The following is a 14,941-nucleotide window of genomic DNA, read 5'->3' on the forward strand; positions in this document are numbered from 1 at the left end:
CTCTTCTTTACATATATGAGTCTGTTCAAAGCAGTTTTACACATCAAGCTGTCTGGGGAGTGCTTTGCAGAGCTGCAAAGTAAATTTTGGTGTGGGGGGCAAGTTGAACATCTCCTTTGATTAGCTTCAGAGCTCTGTGAAGCAGAGCATTGATAGAAAGATCCCTGAATAGAACCACAGCTCCCGGCTTGGCAGTCTGCCCAGTCCCAGTTGATTCTTAGACATGATTGTCAAAGAGGCTATGCTTTCATTTCTTTTCCAACAATGCAGATTTGAACAGACACATTAAATATTTTAAAATACAGAGATTTCATTTTAAAATCATTCTATTAGCTGTAATTATGCTGTTGGATGGGTATAGATTGAGTTTGATGGTAAAGTGTCTTTAAACATTGTGGCTACACGCTTGTCAAGTTCCTTATTTCTTAAATTGCTACTTGTATTAAACTACTTATAAACATGTTGTGTTTAGAATATTTTCAGAGATTTTAATTTTATTTGGACATTTTGGTTGATTTTCTTCAAATTCAAAAACATATTAAAACCTGAAAGAAAGGCTAACTGTTATTTGAACTTTACAGAGTGGATATGTGATAGCTAAAGAACTATAATTACTCTCATGATCGATTATTGTGCATACTCAGGCTCATACCTCTGTGTCAATTACCTACAAAACAAATATAAATGAATAAATTGTTCACATTTATATATTTAATCTCTTCACGATTTGCACATCATAATCTTGTATTCCATACAATAAAACATTTGAATGATTGAAGTTTTCACTTTTTATCCAGGTGTGTTGGAGTCTCTTGGCAGTGCTTTTATAAGATAAAATGTTGAAAACATGATTATCCTGCAGAACAGGAGTGATGTGGTAATGTGGATGTGGATGGTGAAAAGAGAAACAATTGCCATTAACTGGAAACATATAGATATATTTTATGATAAAAGCCCTGGTTTCTATAGTCAGCTAGTACATCTCTAGCATTTTAAAAGAAAATGTGTTTTTCTTAACCTACTTAATAGTGTTAACCATGACCCACTGAATTGAAAACCTGTCCGTATGTCTCACTGGTTTTACTGCTTATGTTTTCCATAAAAGATTGTGGTTGATTGCTGCCACCATAGTAATCTTTCTTCCTACACACTTCTACCTAGAACTTACTTATATTTGACATTATATGTGGCATTATGACATCTATTTTATTGTTTTCGTGTACTATTTTTGGTTTTCCATATGTAGTTGATTTGTCTCACTATGTTCCACGTGTAGTTGATTTATTTCACCAACAAGATGATTATTTTATTAAGGGCACTTCCCGTGCTGTGGGCCATTGTGCTGTGGAGAGCGAAGGGATTTCACGATCATTTGCGAGATAGAGGAAAGTACCACGGGAGGAAGGAAAATTAATAACAATGTATTAGTTGCCCCGAACGAACTTTCAATGTTTCATAAACCAAAAGGCTCTGTATTTTTATAGGCTTTTAGCTCACAGTGATGCAGCTAGAAAGAAAGGGAGAGTAAAAGGAAGTTAAATGAAGTAATAGAGAAGAGAATTGAAGAGGAGGGAGAATCAGGATGAGAGAAAAGGTATGTGGAAAGAAGAAAAGGAAGAGAAGTAGGAACATAGGAGATGAAGGAGCAGCGACTAAGGGAACAACAACGACCAAAGCATGAAGTAGGAAAAGAGAAAAATCTGAAGAAGGAAAACAAACAAATGAACAACAGTAAGCTTCCGTAGCACAGAAAATGGTTTGCTGGTATTCATTCTCACTATGTGCAAGGCATGTAGTAGGTGCTCTACTTACAATATCTCATCCAGTTCTCACAGCAGACCAATGAATACTGCCACTCTCCTCTGTAAGGAAAGTTAACTGACTTGCTAAGACCAAAAGCAAGTAGCCAAGCTGGGCTTTGAACTGTTTCGTTTGTTCTACCCCATATCCTGGTCAAGTCTGCCTCCACTAATCCATGACCATAGCTGATATTGGGTCATAACCTGACATTCATCCCCTTCCATAGCATGCCCAGAAACTCACCACCAGCACCTTCCCTTGTCTCTCTCCCTCTGACTCCTGGGACTCTGGAAAGAGAAAAATTCCTCTGCAGGTAACACCACAGTTAATAATAGAAAATCTAGTTTTCCCGTATACGATGTGCAATTCTTGCTTTGGTGTTTTTTTTGTTTGTTTGTTTTTTTCTGAAGCTGGAAACGGGGATAGACAGACTCCCACATGCGCCCGACCGGGATCCACCCGGCACGCCCACCAGGGGGCGTTGCTATGCTGCGACCAGAGCCACTCTAGCGCCTGGGGCAGAGGCCAAGGAGCCATCCCCAGCGCCCGGGCCATCTTTGCTCCAATGGAGCCTTGGCTGTGGGAGGGGAAGAGAGAGACAGAGAGGAAGGGGAGGGGGAGGGGGTGGAGAAGCAGATGGGCGCTTCTCCTGTGTGCCCTGGCCAGGAATCAAACCCGGGTCCCCCGCACGCCAGGCAGATGCTCTACCACTGAGCCAACCGGCCAGGGCGCTTTGGTGTTTTTGAATCAAAATTGTATTTACATTTTGTTACTTGACAAAAGAAGTAGGCACATAGCCCAACTTTTTATTATCATTGGGTTTCATGTTTTTCAAATATATTTTCTAAGTTTTTGTTGCAAACAACATAGAAAAATTATTTGAAAATGTGTTAGTAAAACAAAAGGGTTAGGTAGTGAAAACAGAGGAAGCTTAAAAGACAGTAAACTATATAATTCATTAAACTGAGTGAAAGGATTCATGTTTTAAGTGAAGAAAATAAAAATTAGTTTTCTCTTTAAACTCATTATTTAAGATCACTAACAGTTATTTTTAAATCAATATTGTTTCCAAGCTCTGATCAAGTTTTATTCCTGTGTATTTTATTTTGAACCACTATATTTAAATTAGTTTTGGTTATGAACAGGAATGGGCATTGATTCATGTTATTTATTATCATAACAATATGGATAGGGGTTGAATCAATCATTCTCAAAGCATTGCTGGCCAGTTCAGTACTTTCAAAATTTTCTTTCACTGATGTTTTTACCCAAAATAGTTAAGTGCAAACTAGTGTGATAAGAATTTAAATTTCTCTGCTTGCTCCTTGCCTGCCCTCTGGTGTAGAGGGGTAAGAACAGTGAAGGCACTAAATTTTTTGTTAATTTTTGATATATTCAGAGAGCTAAAAAAGAAAATGAAAGAAAACAATTACTACTAGATCCTGTGGCACAAAATAATCATGACATTTTTCAGTGAATTTCAACTTCATTTCTAAGCCTATTGTGTGTTGATAATTTCCCTTGAATAACCTAAGTTGTTTATAAAGGTTGTTTTCTATATGTTTTAATGGATTCTGATATTCTCTTCACTGTGATGGCATTTTTGAAGTGATAAGAATGTTACTTAGAAAGTAATTAAAATTAAATATAGCTGAAACATACTTTGGGATGTAATGGATGAATATAAAAGTTAAAATTTATTTGTTGCAGAGTTGAAGTAGTATTATTTTTTTACAGTTTACTTTTTTTCTGTGTCTTCTGGTTTTTCTGATAAACTCTTGTTACATTTTCCTTTTTAAAAAATCATATGGAAGAATTAATAACAAAAATATGGAAATATTTTTAAAATAATTGATTTAAGTTTACACATCAAAAAGAGTTATTTTATTGTGTTTATACCAGGTTTCTAGCTAATAATTTCCCACTAATTCCAAATAAGTAGTTTAAAGGAACTCTGTCTTATTTTCTAACTTAAGCAAGAAGAGATGCTATAGGAAAATTCTATGTAACTATATACAAATAAATGCAAAATAGCTGGAAATGTCTATATAAATGTAACATATATCCAAGAAAATATATTCAAGATTAATAACTTTTTATTTAACCTTTGTAACTGATTAGAAGCCACATATTACTCCATGCTGATTATTAGGTTTTTTCATGAAGTGTAATTCATTTGCTTAGAAATTTATTAATCTATCTCATATAAAAATCATAAGAAATATAATTTAGTTGTGATTAATTAAGAACACGCACACATATAAGCACAAGTGTAGAAGTAATTTTGTGGTGTATCTGTTCCCTAAAAATCTACCAGTCCTTTAGAAAAATGAGAACCAATTTTAGATTGGCTTCCACATACCCTGCTTTGTATTATCTTGGTAATTTGGATAATTAACTACCTGGGTTAAATATAATGTAACCAGCTAAGCTAACTACACAACATTTGAACTGTCTAGATTCACACTATTGAGCTCAAAATTTAGAGGTGGGGGAAGGGAGGGAGGATTGAGGGTAGGAGAGAGAAAGAAACTAAAATATGGAATAAGCTCCTAAATAGTGATTTATTCAGTGTAGTATTAATTCCTTAGGAATTTTAGACACTTTGACTTTTCTCAGTCTTTTTTCCCTTGTTTTTCTCTCAGGTTTATTAATAATTCTCTTATTAAATATTTTAAAAACATAATGGCCTGGAATGCTGTTGGCAAGAGATAATCGTTTTTGTTAAATTTCTGTTCTACTTAATTAAGTAGAAGCTATTTACTATTTAGCTTTCCTTGATGGAAAAATTATTTAAAGATTTAACTTACTGATTTAGAAAATACAATGTACTAAAGTATACTTAATGTTTCTTTAATGTTCTGTCATCTTCCAATTGTTTTCTTTTTTTTTTTTTTTTTTTTTTTTTTTTTACAGAGACAGAGAGAGAGTCAGAGAGAGGGATAAACAGGGACAGACAGACAGGAACAGTGAGAGATGAGAAGCATCAATCATTAGTTTTTCCTTGCGACACCTTAGTTGTTCATTGATTGCTTTCCCACATGTGCCCTGACCGCGGGCCTTCAGCAGACTGAGCAACCCCCTGCTCAAGCCAGCAACCTTGGTTCCAAGATGGTGAGCTTTTGCTCAAACCAGATGAGCCCGTGCACGACCTTGGGGTCTCGAACCTGGGTCTTCTGCATCCCAGTCCGACTCTCCATCCACTGTGCCACCACCTGGTCATGCTTTTCCAATTATTTTCAATGATTAGCCTCTTTTATATAAAATTTACACAGAATCGCCTGACCAGGCGGTGACGCAGTGGATAGAGCATCAGACTGGGACACGGAGGACCAGGTTTGAAACCCTGAGGTCATCGGCGTGAGCGCAGGGTCACTGGCTTGAGCATGGGACCATAAACGTGACCTCATGGTCACTAGCTTGAGCTCACAAGTCACTGGCTTGAAGCCCAAGGTCGTTGGCTTGAGCCCAAAGTTTCTGGCTTGAGCAAGTGGTGACTCATGCTGCTGGAGCTCCCTCCCCTGAAAGGCTCATATGAAAAAGCAATCAATGAACAACTAAGGTGCTACGATGAAAAATTGATACTTCTTATCTTTCTCCCTTTCTGTTTGTCCCTATCTATCCCTCTTTCTGACTCTCTTTCTGTCTCTGTATATAAAAAAAAAGTTAACACAGAATCAAGTAACAGGATCTAATGAATAAAGAGTTTATATTATTTGAGTGAGTGAACTAAATAAACCTTACTATCTCTTAAAGTCTACTTTTTTGTGTTTCAAATGGTAAGATATTAAAAATAAAATGTGAAAAAGACATTTTGATAATTATCATAATCATACATCTAATATTTGGGATAATTCTTTTTTTTTTTTTTTTTTTACAGAGACAGAGTCAGAGAGAGGGATAGATAGGGACAGACAGACTGGAACGGAGAGAGATAAGAAGCATCGATCATCAGTTTTTCATTGCAACACCTTAGTTCATTGATTGCTTTCTCATGTGTGCCTTGACTGTGAGGCTACAGCAGACCAAGTGACCCCTTGTTCAAGCCAACGACCTTGGGTCCGAGCTGGTGAGCTTTGCTCAAACCAGATAAGCCCGCACTCAAGCTGGTGACCTCAGGGTCTCGAACCTGGGTCTTCTGCATCCCAGTCCAACACTCTATCCACTGTGCCACCGCCTCATCAGGCAGGATAATTCTTAATTATTGCTACTCAACTTTTCATCTGGATGTTCACATTTATTACAAATATATATCTTTGTCTTTTCTTCTAGCTCTTACTTCAGTATCATTATTATCAGGCTAAATTCATGTCTCTATAAAATGATTATTCTTTGTACAAGCATTTAATTGCCTTTTTTCTTGTCTTAGCTGATGTGTTCCGTCTTGTTTTGGATCCAAAATGCTTCGCTTGTGTGTGTGAGGCTGGCTGAATTTTGCACAAATTCAGTCTGAGTTTATATAAAAGTGATCTTTCTACAAATCTTTTTTCATATAGATAACAGTAACGCAATAGTCTAGTTTCTCATTGGCCCTTTTTCTCAAATGTGGACTAGCACTTAAGGAGATCTGCAGTGTTCTTAGCTTTCAAAGTGAGTCTGATCAGATTTTTTCATTCAACTGCTGCTTCTCTTCACATTTGTTTACTAATCTCCAAATTATCACTCAAATACTTTAATTTTCTCTGTGATTGGAAATCTTGTGAATTGTGTGACAATGATTTTCATTTCATAGGAAATTAAACACACATAAATTAATTGGCTCCTAAGTACAATCGCAAACTTTTACATTAAGTTACTCCCTCGATTTGATTATTTTGTCAAAAGCAAGTGAACTCTTTGCATGTCTTAGATTTGTCCTTAACTATTCATTTATTTAATAATGCTAATTAAAAGCAATCATTATCTCATCTTGCTAGTTTTAGTTATTCAGATCATGTTGTATGTAGTTACCTTACATGTGCAGTCATAATGTCATCTTACTCAGTTTATAGAAATACTGTCTGTATTATGAACTAACATTGCTTTTTTTACCTTTTTGTTCTTTTGAATATGTTTCTGGTAAAATAGCATATATGTATTTATACTGCATGTTAAATATTAAGTAATATTGAAAAGGTTATGCAACAATATTTTATCTTCATAATCTTTACAGAAAGGATGGCTCTTACTTGATTTGTTCGGTGTTTGAGAGCCAAGAGTTGACTATAAAAGTTGCTTGGAGCTACTAGACTTAGGTATCTTTCCTTAATAATAACTAAACTAGTTTACTTTGAATGTTCTACAAAATACCAGGGAATAGATTGTTGATAAGCTGCAGTATAGAATCAGGTATGTAGATTTACCACAAACTTAAATTCACATGCATACAAACACATAAAACATGGATTTAGTATTATAACAAAACTGTTTATTGGTCCAGTGGTGAATCCCATAATGAAGATTGTCAAGGAAACTTCCTTCTTCTTGGCAGGGTATTCCTTTATGATTTCCCAATTCTTTTTTGTTCACTGATATTCTTCATTCCACATCAATGTATGAGACTGATTACTTCTGTCTTAAACTGAGAAGCAATTTGAAAATGTTTTTAAATAGCTCCAACCATTATCTATTGCTACTCCATAGATCCATGCTGATATAAAAACAGGAATTACAGCCCTTATGAATGCAAACTGAAAATTTCATGATACCAAATTCAGTATTCCCACACCGAGATACTATATTTTTCTACAAGAAGTAGGATCCGCATATATTTCATCAACATTCTTATAGATGTGAATTTTTCCATCAATTTATCTTGCACACACAAGCTACACTGGGATCATTATATGAGACGTATATTTTTAAACATGTTTTTTATTTGTTTTAACGTAGTTTAAAGAACCTTATTTTTATTTTTTTTAAAAGAATCTTCCCAAAAAACCTGTATCCAATAGTAACTATTTACATTCTTCTTTTCATTCTTTTGGTATTTTACCTCTTGATTATTCGATATTAGGCATTATTTTTGAATTTCCACTATTGAAGATAAAGATTTAGCTGTCTTTTACCACTCTCACCCCCACTACATACACACGTATTTTTGTCTCCCATCATTTATATATATGGAATTAAAAGGTTACTTGTTTCCATGGTTTCCTATGTTCCTATCACAAATTCATTTCTAAACTCTCAATCAGTTTAAATTTAAAATATATAAATTATTCTATTAATATCAACTTTTTGGAGATATCGCTCCCAGAGGCTTTTGCTCTGCTTCAGTGTGGCCTGATTGTTTCTTAGGTACAATGTATAGATTTCATCTTATTGATCTACTTATACCTTTATATTGGGTTCGGTCTCCAATTAGCAGAACTGTATTATTATTTTTTTTTTATTTTATTGATTCATTTTTTAGAGAGAGTACAGAGAAAGAAAGAGAGAGAGAAAGAGAGAAGGGGGGAGGAGCAGGAAGCATCAACTCTCATACATGCCTTGACCCAGCAAGCCCAGTGTTGTGAACTGGCGACCTCAGCATTCCAGGTTAATGCTTTATCCACTGCGCCACCACAGGTCAGGCAGCAGGACTATATTCTATTTTCTTATTTTCACCTTCACTTTGGTGGAGCATCTTCTACAATAACTTTCTGAGAAAGGTACATGGGAGGTAAATTTCTGAGACCTTGAAAATCTTAAAATGTTTTTTCCCTATCCTCATAGTTGATTTATAATTTGCCCAGGTATTGAGTTCTCTCTTACTCTTTTTCTCTCTCTCTCTCTTTCTAAAACGTTGGAATCTTCCTTTGTCTCCAGGGTTATAAAATTTTGCATAACGTACCTAGGTGTAGGTCTATTTGTATAATCTATGGGTTCTTTTAAACTTGAAAATAATGATTTTTAATTATGGAAAAAATACATGACTTATTTATTTGATGATTTCCTCCCCTCTATTTCCTCAAGTCTCTTCTAGAACTATTATTATTCAGATGTTCTATTTCCTGTGTTGATGCCTTCATTTAATTCTTCTTTGTGTTTTACTCTACATTATGAGAGATTTTCTAATCTTTTTCTTTTCAACTCACCTACTGAGATTTTTATTTATGCAGTTTTATTTTTAGAGTTCCTTATTATATATAGCAACACATCCTTGTTTCATTGATATCATGTATTGTTATAAGCTGAAAGTATTAATAAAAGTTTGTAAGTTTTTATTTACTTTCAAATAATGTTACTTTCAAATGGCTTTGTCTGTATATTTGTTTTGTTCCAGGTCTTTGATGTTTGAGGATATCTAGTGACTTTGAATTAGTTATTATAAAAAAGAGAATGGAGCATTATGAAAACTGATAGGAAGCTCTGTGCACATGGGTAAATCGATCACCTGTGGGCCTTACTATAGGATAATATTGTAGGACTGTTTAACTGAGAAACTTTTAATATCCCTCCTTTTTTTTTTAAAGGTATTTTACTTGTTTATGACCTGGTCAGGTTCCAGAATAAAGAAGGCATGAGTCAGGCTGCGATGAGTCCTGGGAGCCATGTGGGATGGTGGTGGGGGCGGAAGTAATGGGAGGAGTCAACATCAGCATAAATGTTCACTGAGTGATTATAGCAGGGTGGTGTCTTGCCCACCTCTATGCTTGGTTTCCTATGGTTCCTCACCTTAATGGTGAAAAGGGAAAACAAGTCATCTAGTGGTATGTAGATCAGAATGATTCTTCCAGACTTCTGCAGGGGTGGGGAAGGATGGTTGCTAGCCTGTAGGGACTAGGAAAGAGTAAGTGAAGCTCTAACAACTTCGAAACAGATTTCAGCCTCCAACTGTTTTTTATATTCCTTTCTCTGTCACTTCTAAAGTAACTTGGTGTCTTTCTGGACCCTTTGGGGATTGAGTGGTAAAACTGTTTTGCCTCTTGGCCCACCTTTGGCTTAGGATCAACATTTTTGGCTTTGTTAAATCTGTATCTGCTTGTCTTGCTTTCCAGGTTTTTATTGCTAGTGTCTTCTCTTGGTCTCTTTTATATTGTAGATTCATGTTTTTTAGATTTTTTAAAATTCATTTTGAGAGAGAGAGAGTAGAGAGAAAGAGAGACAGAGAGAGAAGAGGGGGAGGAACAGGAAGTATCAACTCCCATATGTGCCTTGACCAGGCAAGCCCAGGGTTTTGAACCAGTGACCTCAGCGTTCCAGGTCCACGCTTTATTCACTGCGCCACCACAGGTCGGGCTGTAGATTTATTTTTTAACTGCTTTTTCTATTATTAAAATACGATTTTTATTGCCTGACCAGGCGGTGGTGCAGTGGATAGAGCGTCAGACTGGGATGTGGAGGACACAGGTTCGAGACCCCGAGGTCGCCAGCTTGAGCACGGGCTCATCTGGTTTGAGCAAAACATTCACCAGCTTGGACCCAAGGTCTCTGGCTCGAGCAAGGGGTTACTCGGTTTGCTGAAGGCCCGCGGTCAAGGCACATGTGAGAAAGCAATCAATGAACAACTAAGGTGTCGCAACGAAAAACTGATGATTGATGCTTCTCATCTCTCTTTGTTCCTGTCTGTCTGTCCCTATCTATCCCTCTCTCTCTGACTCTCTCTCTGTCCCTGTAAAAAAAAAATATATATATATATAATTTTTATTAAAAAGAAGCCTATCCTCAATAAAAATTATATTTTAATATTCTTTCTTGTCAATAAATACACTTCTATATCAACATTTTAGTGGCTACATAGGAATCTCACTTTAGAGGGCTAACTTACCATCTTTTAAAACATAGGCTGTTTAGCAATATTGCAAAGAATCCTATTATAGTTGAATTTTATATCATTCTTTAATTTAAATAAATTTTAAATGTGAAGAAATCATGACTCCTTTAGCCCTTGAAGTAGTGAGTATTTTTCCTGCTTGCTGACTTCTGGGTGTGAGTTTTTTTTTCAAAAAATGAAATTAGTTCCAGTTCCAGTTTTATTAACTTAAAATCATGTTTGTTTGATAACCAATTTGTGGAAACAGGAAGAACGTACGTTTGCCTTTTTCTAATGTTGCTTTACACATGTACGATCGTACTCTGGATGGTCAAGAGGCACGAGGACGTACATGAACGTTCGTATTATTCAAAGGGTTAAAATGTTTCTTACAGAACAATATCTATTTCCAATGGTATGGTGATATTTCCTTTCTAATGTAGACAATTCTATGTAAACATTTTATTTAATAACTTTTCACACCAAATGGTTAATTCTGTGTACATTTAGTTCATTCTACCTAGAGTCTGTGTCTGGAACAGGATAGGCACTTGGTAAATATTTGCTAAGTAGATATATGCATAATAAATGAAATTTTATTATTTTGTTTTTAACATCAAAGAGAAGGGGTCAATATGGAAGGAAACAGTATGTAATTTAAATACCTCATTTTCATCATTTTACAAATGAAAAAAGAAGTCACCACAGATCTTTTTCTAAACTTCTCATTTTCTTATGTAACCAAATCTATTTGTAGGTTTTAAAAGTAACACATGAACACTGTATATATCTATTATGTATATGCACTTTGGCCTAGAATTTAATTTTTTTAGTCTGATAATCTGATAATATTTTGTTAATATTTGATTTAATTCTAGGTCAGCTGGATGTGTTGTGAGAGAAATTTAAAAGTAACATTGCTCAGGCTGACAATTTGTGCAGTGACATTCCATTTATGAGAGCTTTTACCCCAGTGCCAAGAAACATAATAGATACCAATGAATGCATGACCCCTTCTTGAATATCATTCCTTTCCAAAAGTAGTGGTAGTAAAGAAGGAAAATATGAAAACTACCAGTATGTTAAATAATGAAACATGGTCTTACTATTTAAAATGTAAAAAAAAAGTATAGCCCTGGCCAGTAGACTCAGTGGTAGAGCGTCGGCCCCAGTGTGTGGAGGTCCCGGGTCAGATTCCCAGTCAGGGCACACAGGAGAAGCGCCCATATGCTTCTTCACCCTGCCTCCTCTCTTTCCTCTCTCTCTCTCTTCCCCTCCCGCAGCCAAGGCTCCATTGGAGCAAAGTAGGTCCAGGCACTGAGGACGGGTCCATGGCCTCTGCCTCAGGTGCTAGCATGGCTCCCTCTGCAACAGAGCAACAACTCAGATGGGCAGAGCATCGCCCCCTGGTGGGCATGCTGAGTGGATCCCTGTCGGGCGCATGCGCGAGTCTGTCCGACTGCCTCCTGGTTTCTAACTTCGGAAAAATACAAAAAAAAAAAGTATATTATTTTCCTAATATTAGTTACAAGTTATCAAATATTACTATGTAACATATACATTCTAAGCTCTTGATATGAGGTAGGTGCTTATAATTATCTCCATTTTAAGGGTAAGGAAGTGATACATAGTGATATTGCTTATAGTTATCCAAGGTCATTTTACTGGTACTTAGCAAAGCAGAGGACCCAGGTTCTAAACCCCAAGGTCACCAGCTTGAGAGCAGGCTCACCTGGCTTGAGCACCTGGTCACTGGCTTGAGCATGGGGTCTCTGTCTTGAGTGTGAGTAAATGCACTTCATGGTCGCTGGTTTGAGCCCAAAGATCACTGGCTTGAACCCAAGATCGCTCACTTGAGGAAGAGGTCACTCACTCTGCTGGAGCCCCCCAATCAAGGCACATAGGAGAAAGCAATCAGTGAACAACTAAGGTGCTGCAACAAATAATTGATGCTTCTTATCTCTCTCCCTTCCTGTCTGTCTATCCCTCTCTGTCCCTCTCTCTGTCTCTCTCTCTCTGTCACACACAAAAAAGTAGAACCATTGCTACTAATGTAGATAAGCACTCTTGCCTATAAAAGCTGTGGGAAGTTGTATCTTTTGAAATGTTTCTTAAGTTTTTATCTTCCTACTCAACTTTTCAGGTTAAATATTTATAATAATTTGTTTTAAAAAATTCCTGAAAGAGACCCCTAAAATAGAATGCTGGAAAGAGTTTTAGGGCCCAAATAATTGGGGTATAAAGGCTGACTTCATGATTTATTAGATGTGTGAAGATCACTTAAACTTGTAGTCTTAGTTTTCTTATCTGAAAATGGGAAGAATAATAATTACCCATAGTATTACCATACAGAGTAAAGATAATCTGTAAACTAATGTCTCATTGAGCTCCTTGTATTCAAATATAATCATTGTAATTTAATGAAAGGATTTTGGGAATTTCTATATTCTATATGAGACATATAGTTATATATGTCATTCATAACTATATTCTCTTATTTATAGAAAGTGTAATTTTTAGTATCAAAAATATCAAAATATCTGTTTTTCAATTAAATCATTAAACATCAGGAAACTCTAAGATTTTGTTTGCTATTACCTTATTCTTTGAACAGAAGACATCGACTGGGTCATCTCACAGCTGCTTAAATGCTCCTTTTTTTTTCTTTTCCACAGAATTCCTTGATAACATGCTTTTGCGAAGTTCAGGAAAATTAAACGTGGGAGGCAAGAAAGAGGATGGTGAGAGTACAGCCACCACTCCTCGTCCAAAGATCTTGCGTTGTAAATGCCACCACCACTGTCCTGAAGACTCAGTCAACAATATTTGCAGGTCGGTACATAAATTTTTAAAACCTAGTTTCAATAGAAAGTCATGACTAGAGAATTGTATGCTGGTGTTTCCAAGACTGTATTTTGGGAAATAGTGCCTAAGCCTATTGATTCTCAGAGATATGCCTGTTTTTAGAGAAACATTGAGTTGCATTTTTCACAAAATGAGGCTCTGAGATTCTTCCTCCATTTTGAATTAATTTTAGTACAAGGGGACAAACTGTAGTCCAGTTTCATTCTTTTGCATGTGGCTTTCCAGTTTTCCCAGCACCATTTGTTGAAGAGGCTTTCTTTTCTCCATTGTGGGTTGTTGGCCCCTTTATCAAAAATTATTTGACCATATAGCTTATATATGTGGTTTTATTTCTGGGCTTTCTATTCTGTTCCATTGGTCTCAGCATCTATTTTTCTGCCAATACCATGCTGTTTTGATTGTCGTGGCTCTATAATATAGTTTGAAGTCAGGTATTGTAATGCCCCCAGCTTTGTTCTTTTTCTCTAGGATTGCTTTGGCTATTCGGGGTTTTTTATAGTTCCATATAAAAAATCTGGTAATTTTTTGTTCCATTTCTTTAAAAAATGTCATTGGAATTTTGATGGGAATTGCATTAAATTTGTATATTGCTTTGGGTAATATGGCCATCTTGATTATATTTATTCTTCCTATCCAAGAGCAAGGAATATTCTTCTATCTCATTGTATCTTTTTCGATTTCCCTTAACAATGGTTTGTAGTTTTCATTATATAAGTCCTTTATATTCTTTGTTATGTTTATTCCTAGGTATTTTAATTTTTTTTTTGTTGCAATCGTGAAGGGGATTTTTTTTTTTTTTTAGTTCGTTCTCAAATGTTTCATTGTTGGCATATAGAAAGGCTATGGACTTTTGTATGTTAATTTTGTATCCTGCGACCTTGCTGTATTGGCTTATTGTTTCTAGTAGTCTTTTTGTAGATTCTTTGGGGTTTTCGATGTATAGGATCATATCATCTGCAAAAAATGATACCTTTACTTCTTCTTTTACGATATGGATGCCTTTTATTTCTTTGTTTTGTCTGATTGCTCTGGTTAGAACCTCTAGTACCACATTAAATAAGAGTGGAGAGAGTGGACAACCCTGTCTTGTTAGAGATTCTTCCTCCAAACATCACTCATGCACGTGATTATAGAGCACAGGTCCAAGGCACCTTGTTGAGCAAAAACCAATTATTGTATTTTTTGTTCCATAAGACGCACTTTTTTCTTCCCAAAAGTGGAGGGGGAAGTGCATCTTATGGAGTGAAAACTATGGTATTTTGTTAAATATTTTAACACACCATTTGGTTTAGAATATTTCTTTTCTTATTTTCCTCTTTAAAACTCTAGGTGTGTCTTATGGTCAGGTGCATCTTATGGAGCAAAAAATACGGTATTTTCTTTTAAAAAACCTAATCCCCAAAATGAATTCATCAGCAACAGTATCAAATGTGTGGCTTTTTGTTAAATTTTGTTTAACCATTTGTCATGTTGGCTAGTGTTAGTATTTTGGAAAGAACGCCTAAGCAGCTACAGTTATTCTTAAACTGACAACTATAGTACTTGAACTACTGAGAGTAT

At 35.8% G+C, this 14,941-nt stretch overlaps 1 protein-coding gene across 2 annotated transcripts in view; it reads left to right on the forward strand.

The window, feature by feature from the left end:
• Positions 1-14,941, forward strand: part of BMPR1B (bone morphogenetic protein receptor type 1B) — a 427,129-nt gene that overhangs the window by 345,347 nt on the left and 66,841 nt on the right. For both annotated transcript variants that reach the window (XM_066386369.1, XM_066386370.1), the window contains one exon: positions 13,192-13,348. In XM_066386369.1, the coding sequence (XP_066242466.1) occupies positions 13,206-13,348 (143 nt within the window). In that variant the 5' untranslated portion in view covers positions 13,192-13,205. The remainder of the gene's footprint in view (positions 1-13,191; positions 13,349-14,941) is intronic.

The sequence above is a fragment of the Saccopteryx leptura genome, chromosome 5, assembly GCF_036850995.1.
Source record: "Saccopteryx leptura isolate mSacLep1 chromosome 5, mSacLep1_pri_phased_curated, whole genome shotgun sequence".
NCBI lineage: Eukaryota > Metazoa > Chordata > Mammalia > Chiroptera > Emballonuridae > Saccopteryx > Saccopteryx leptura.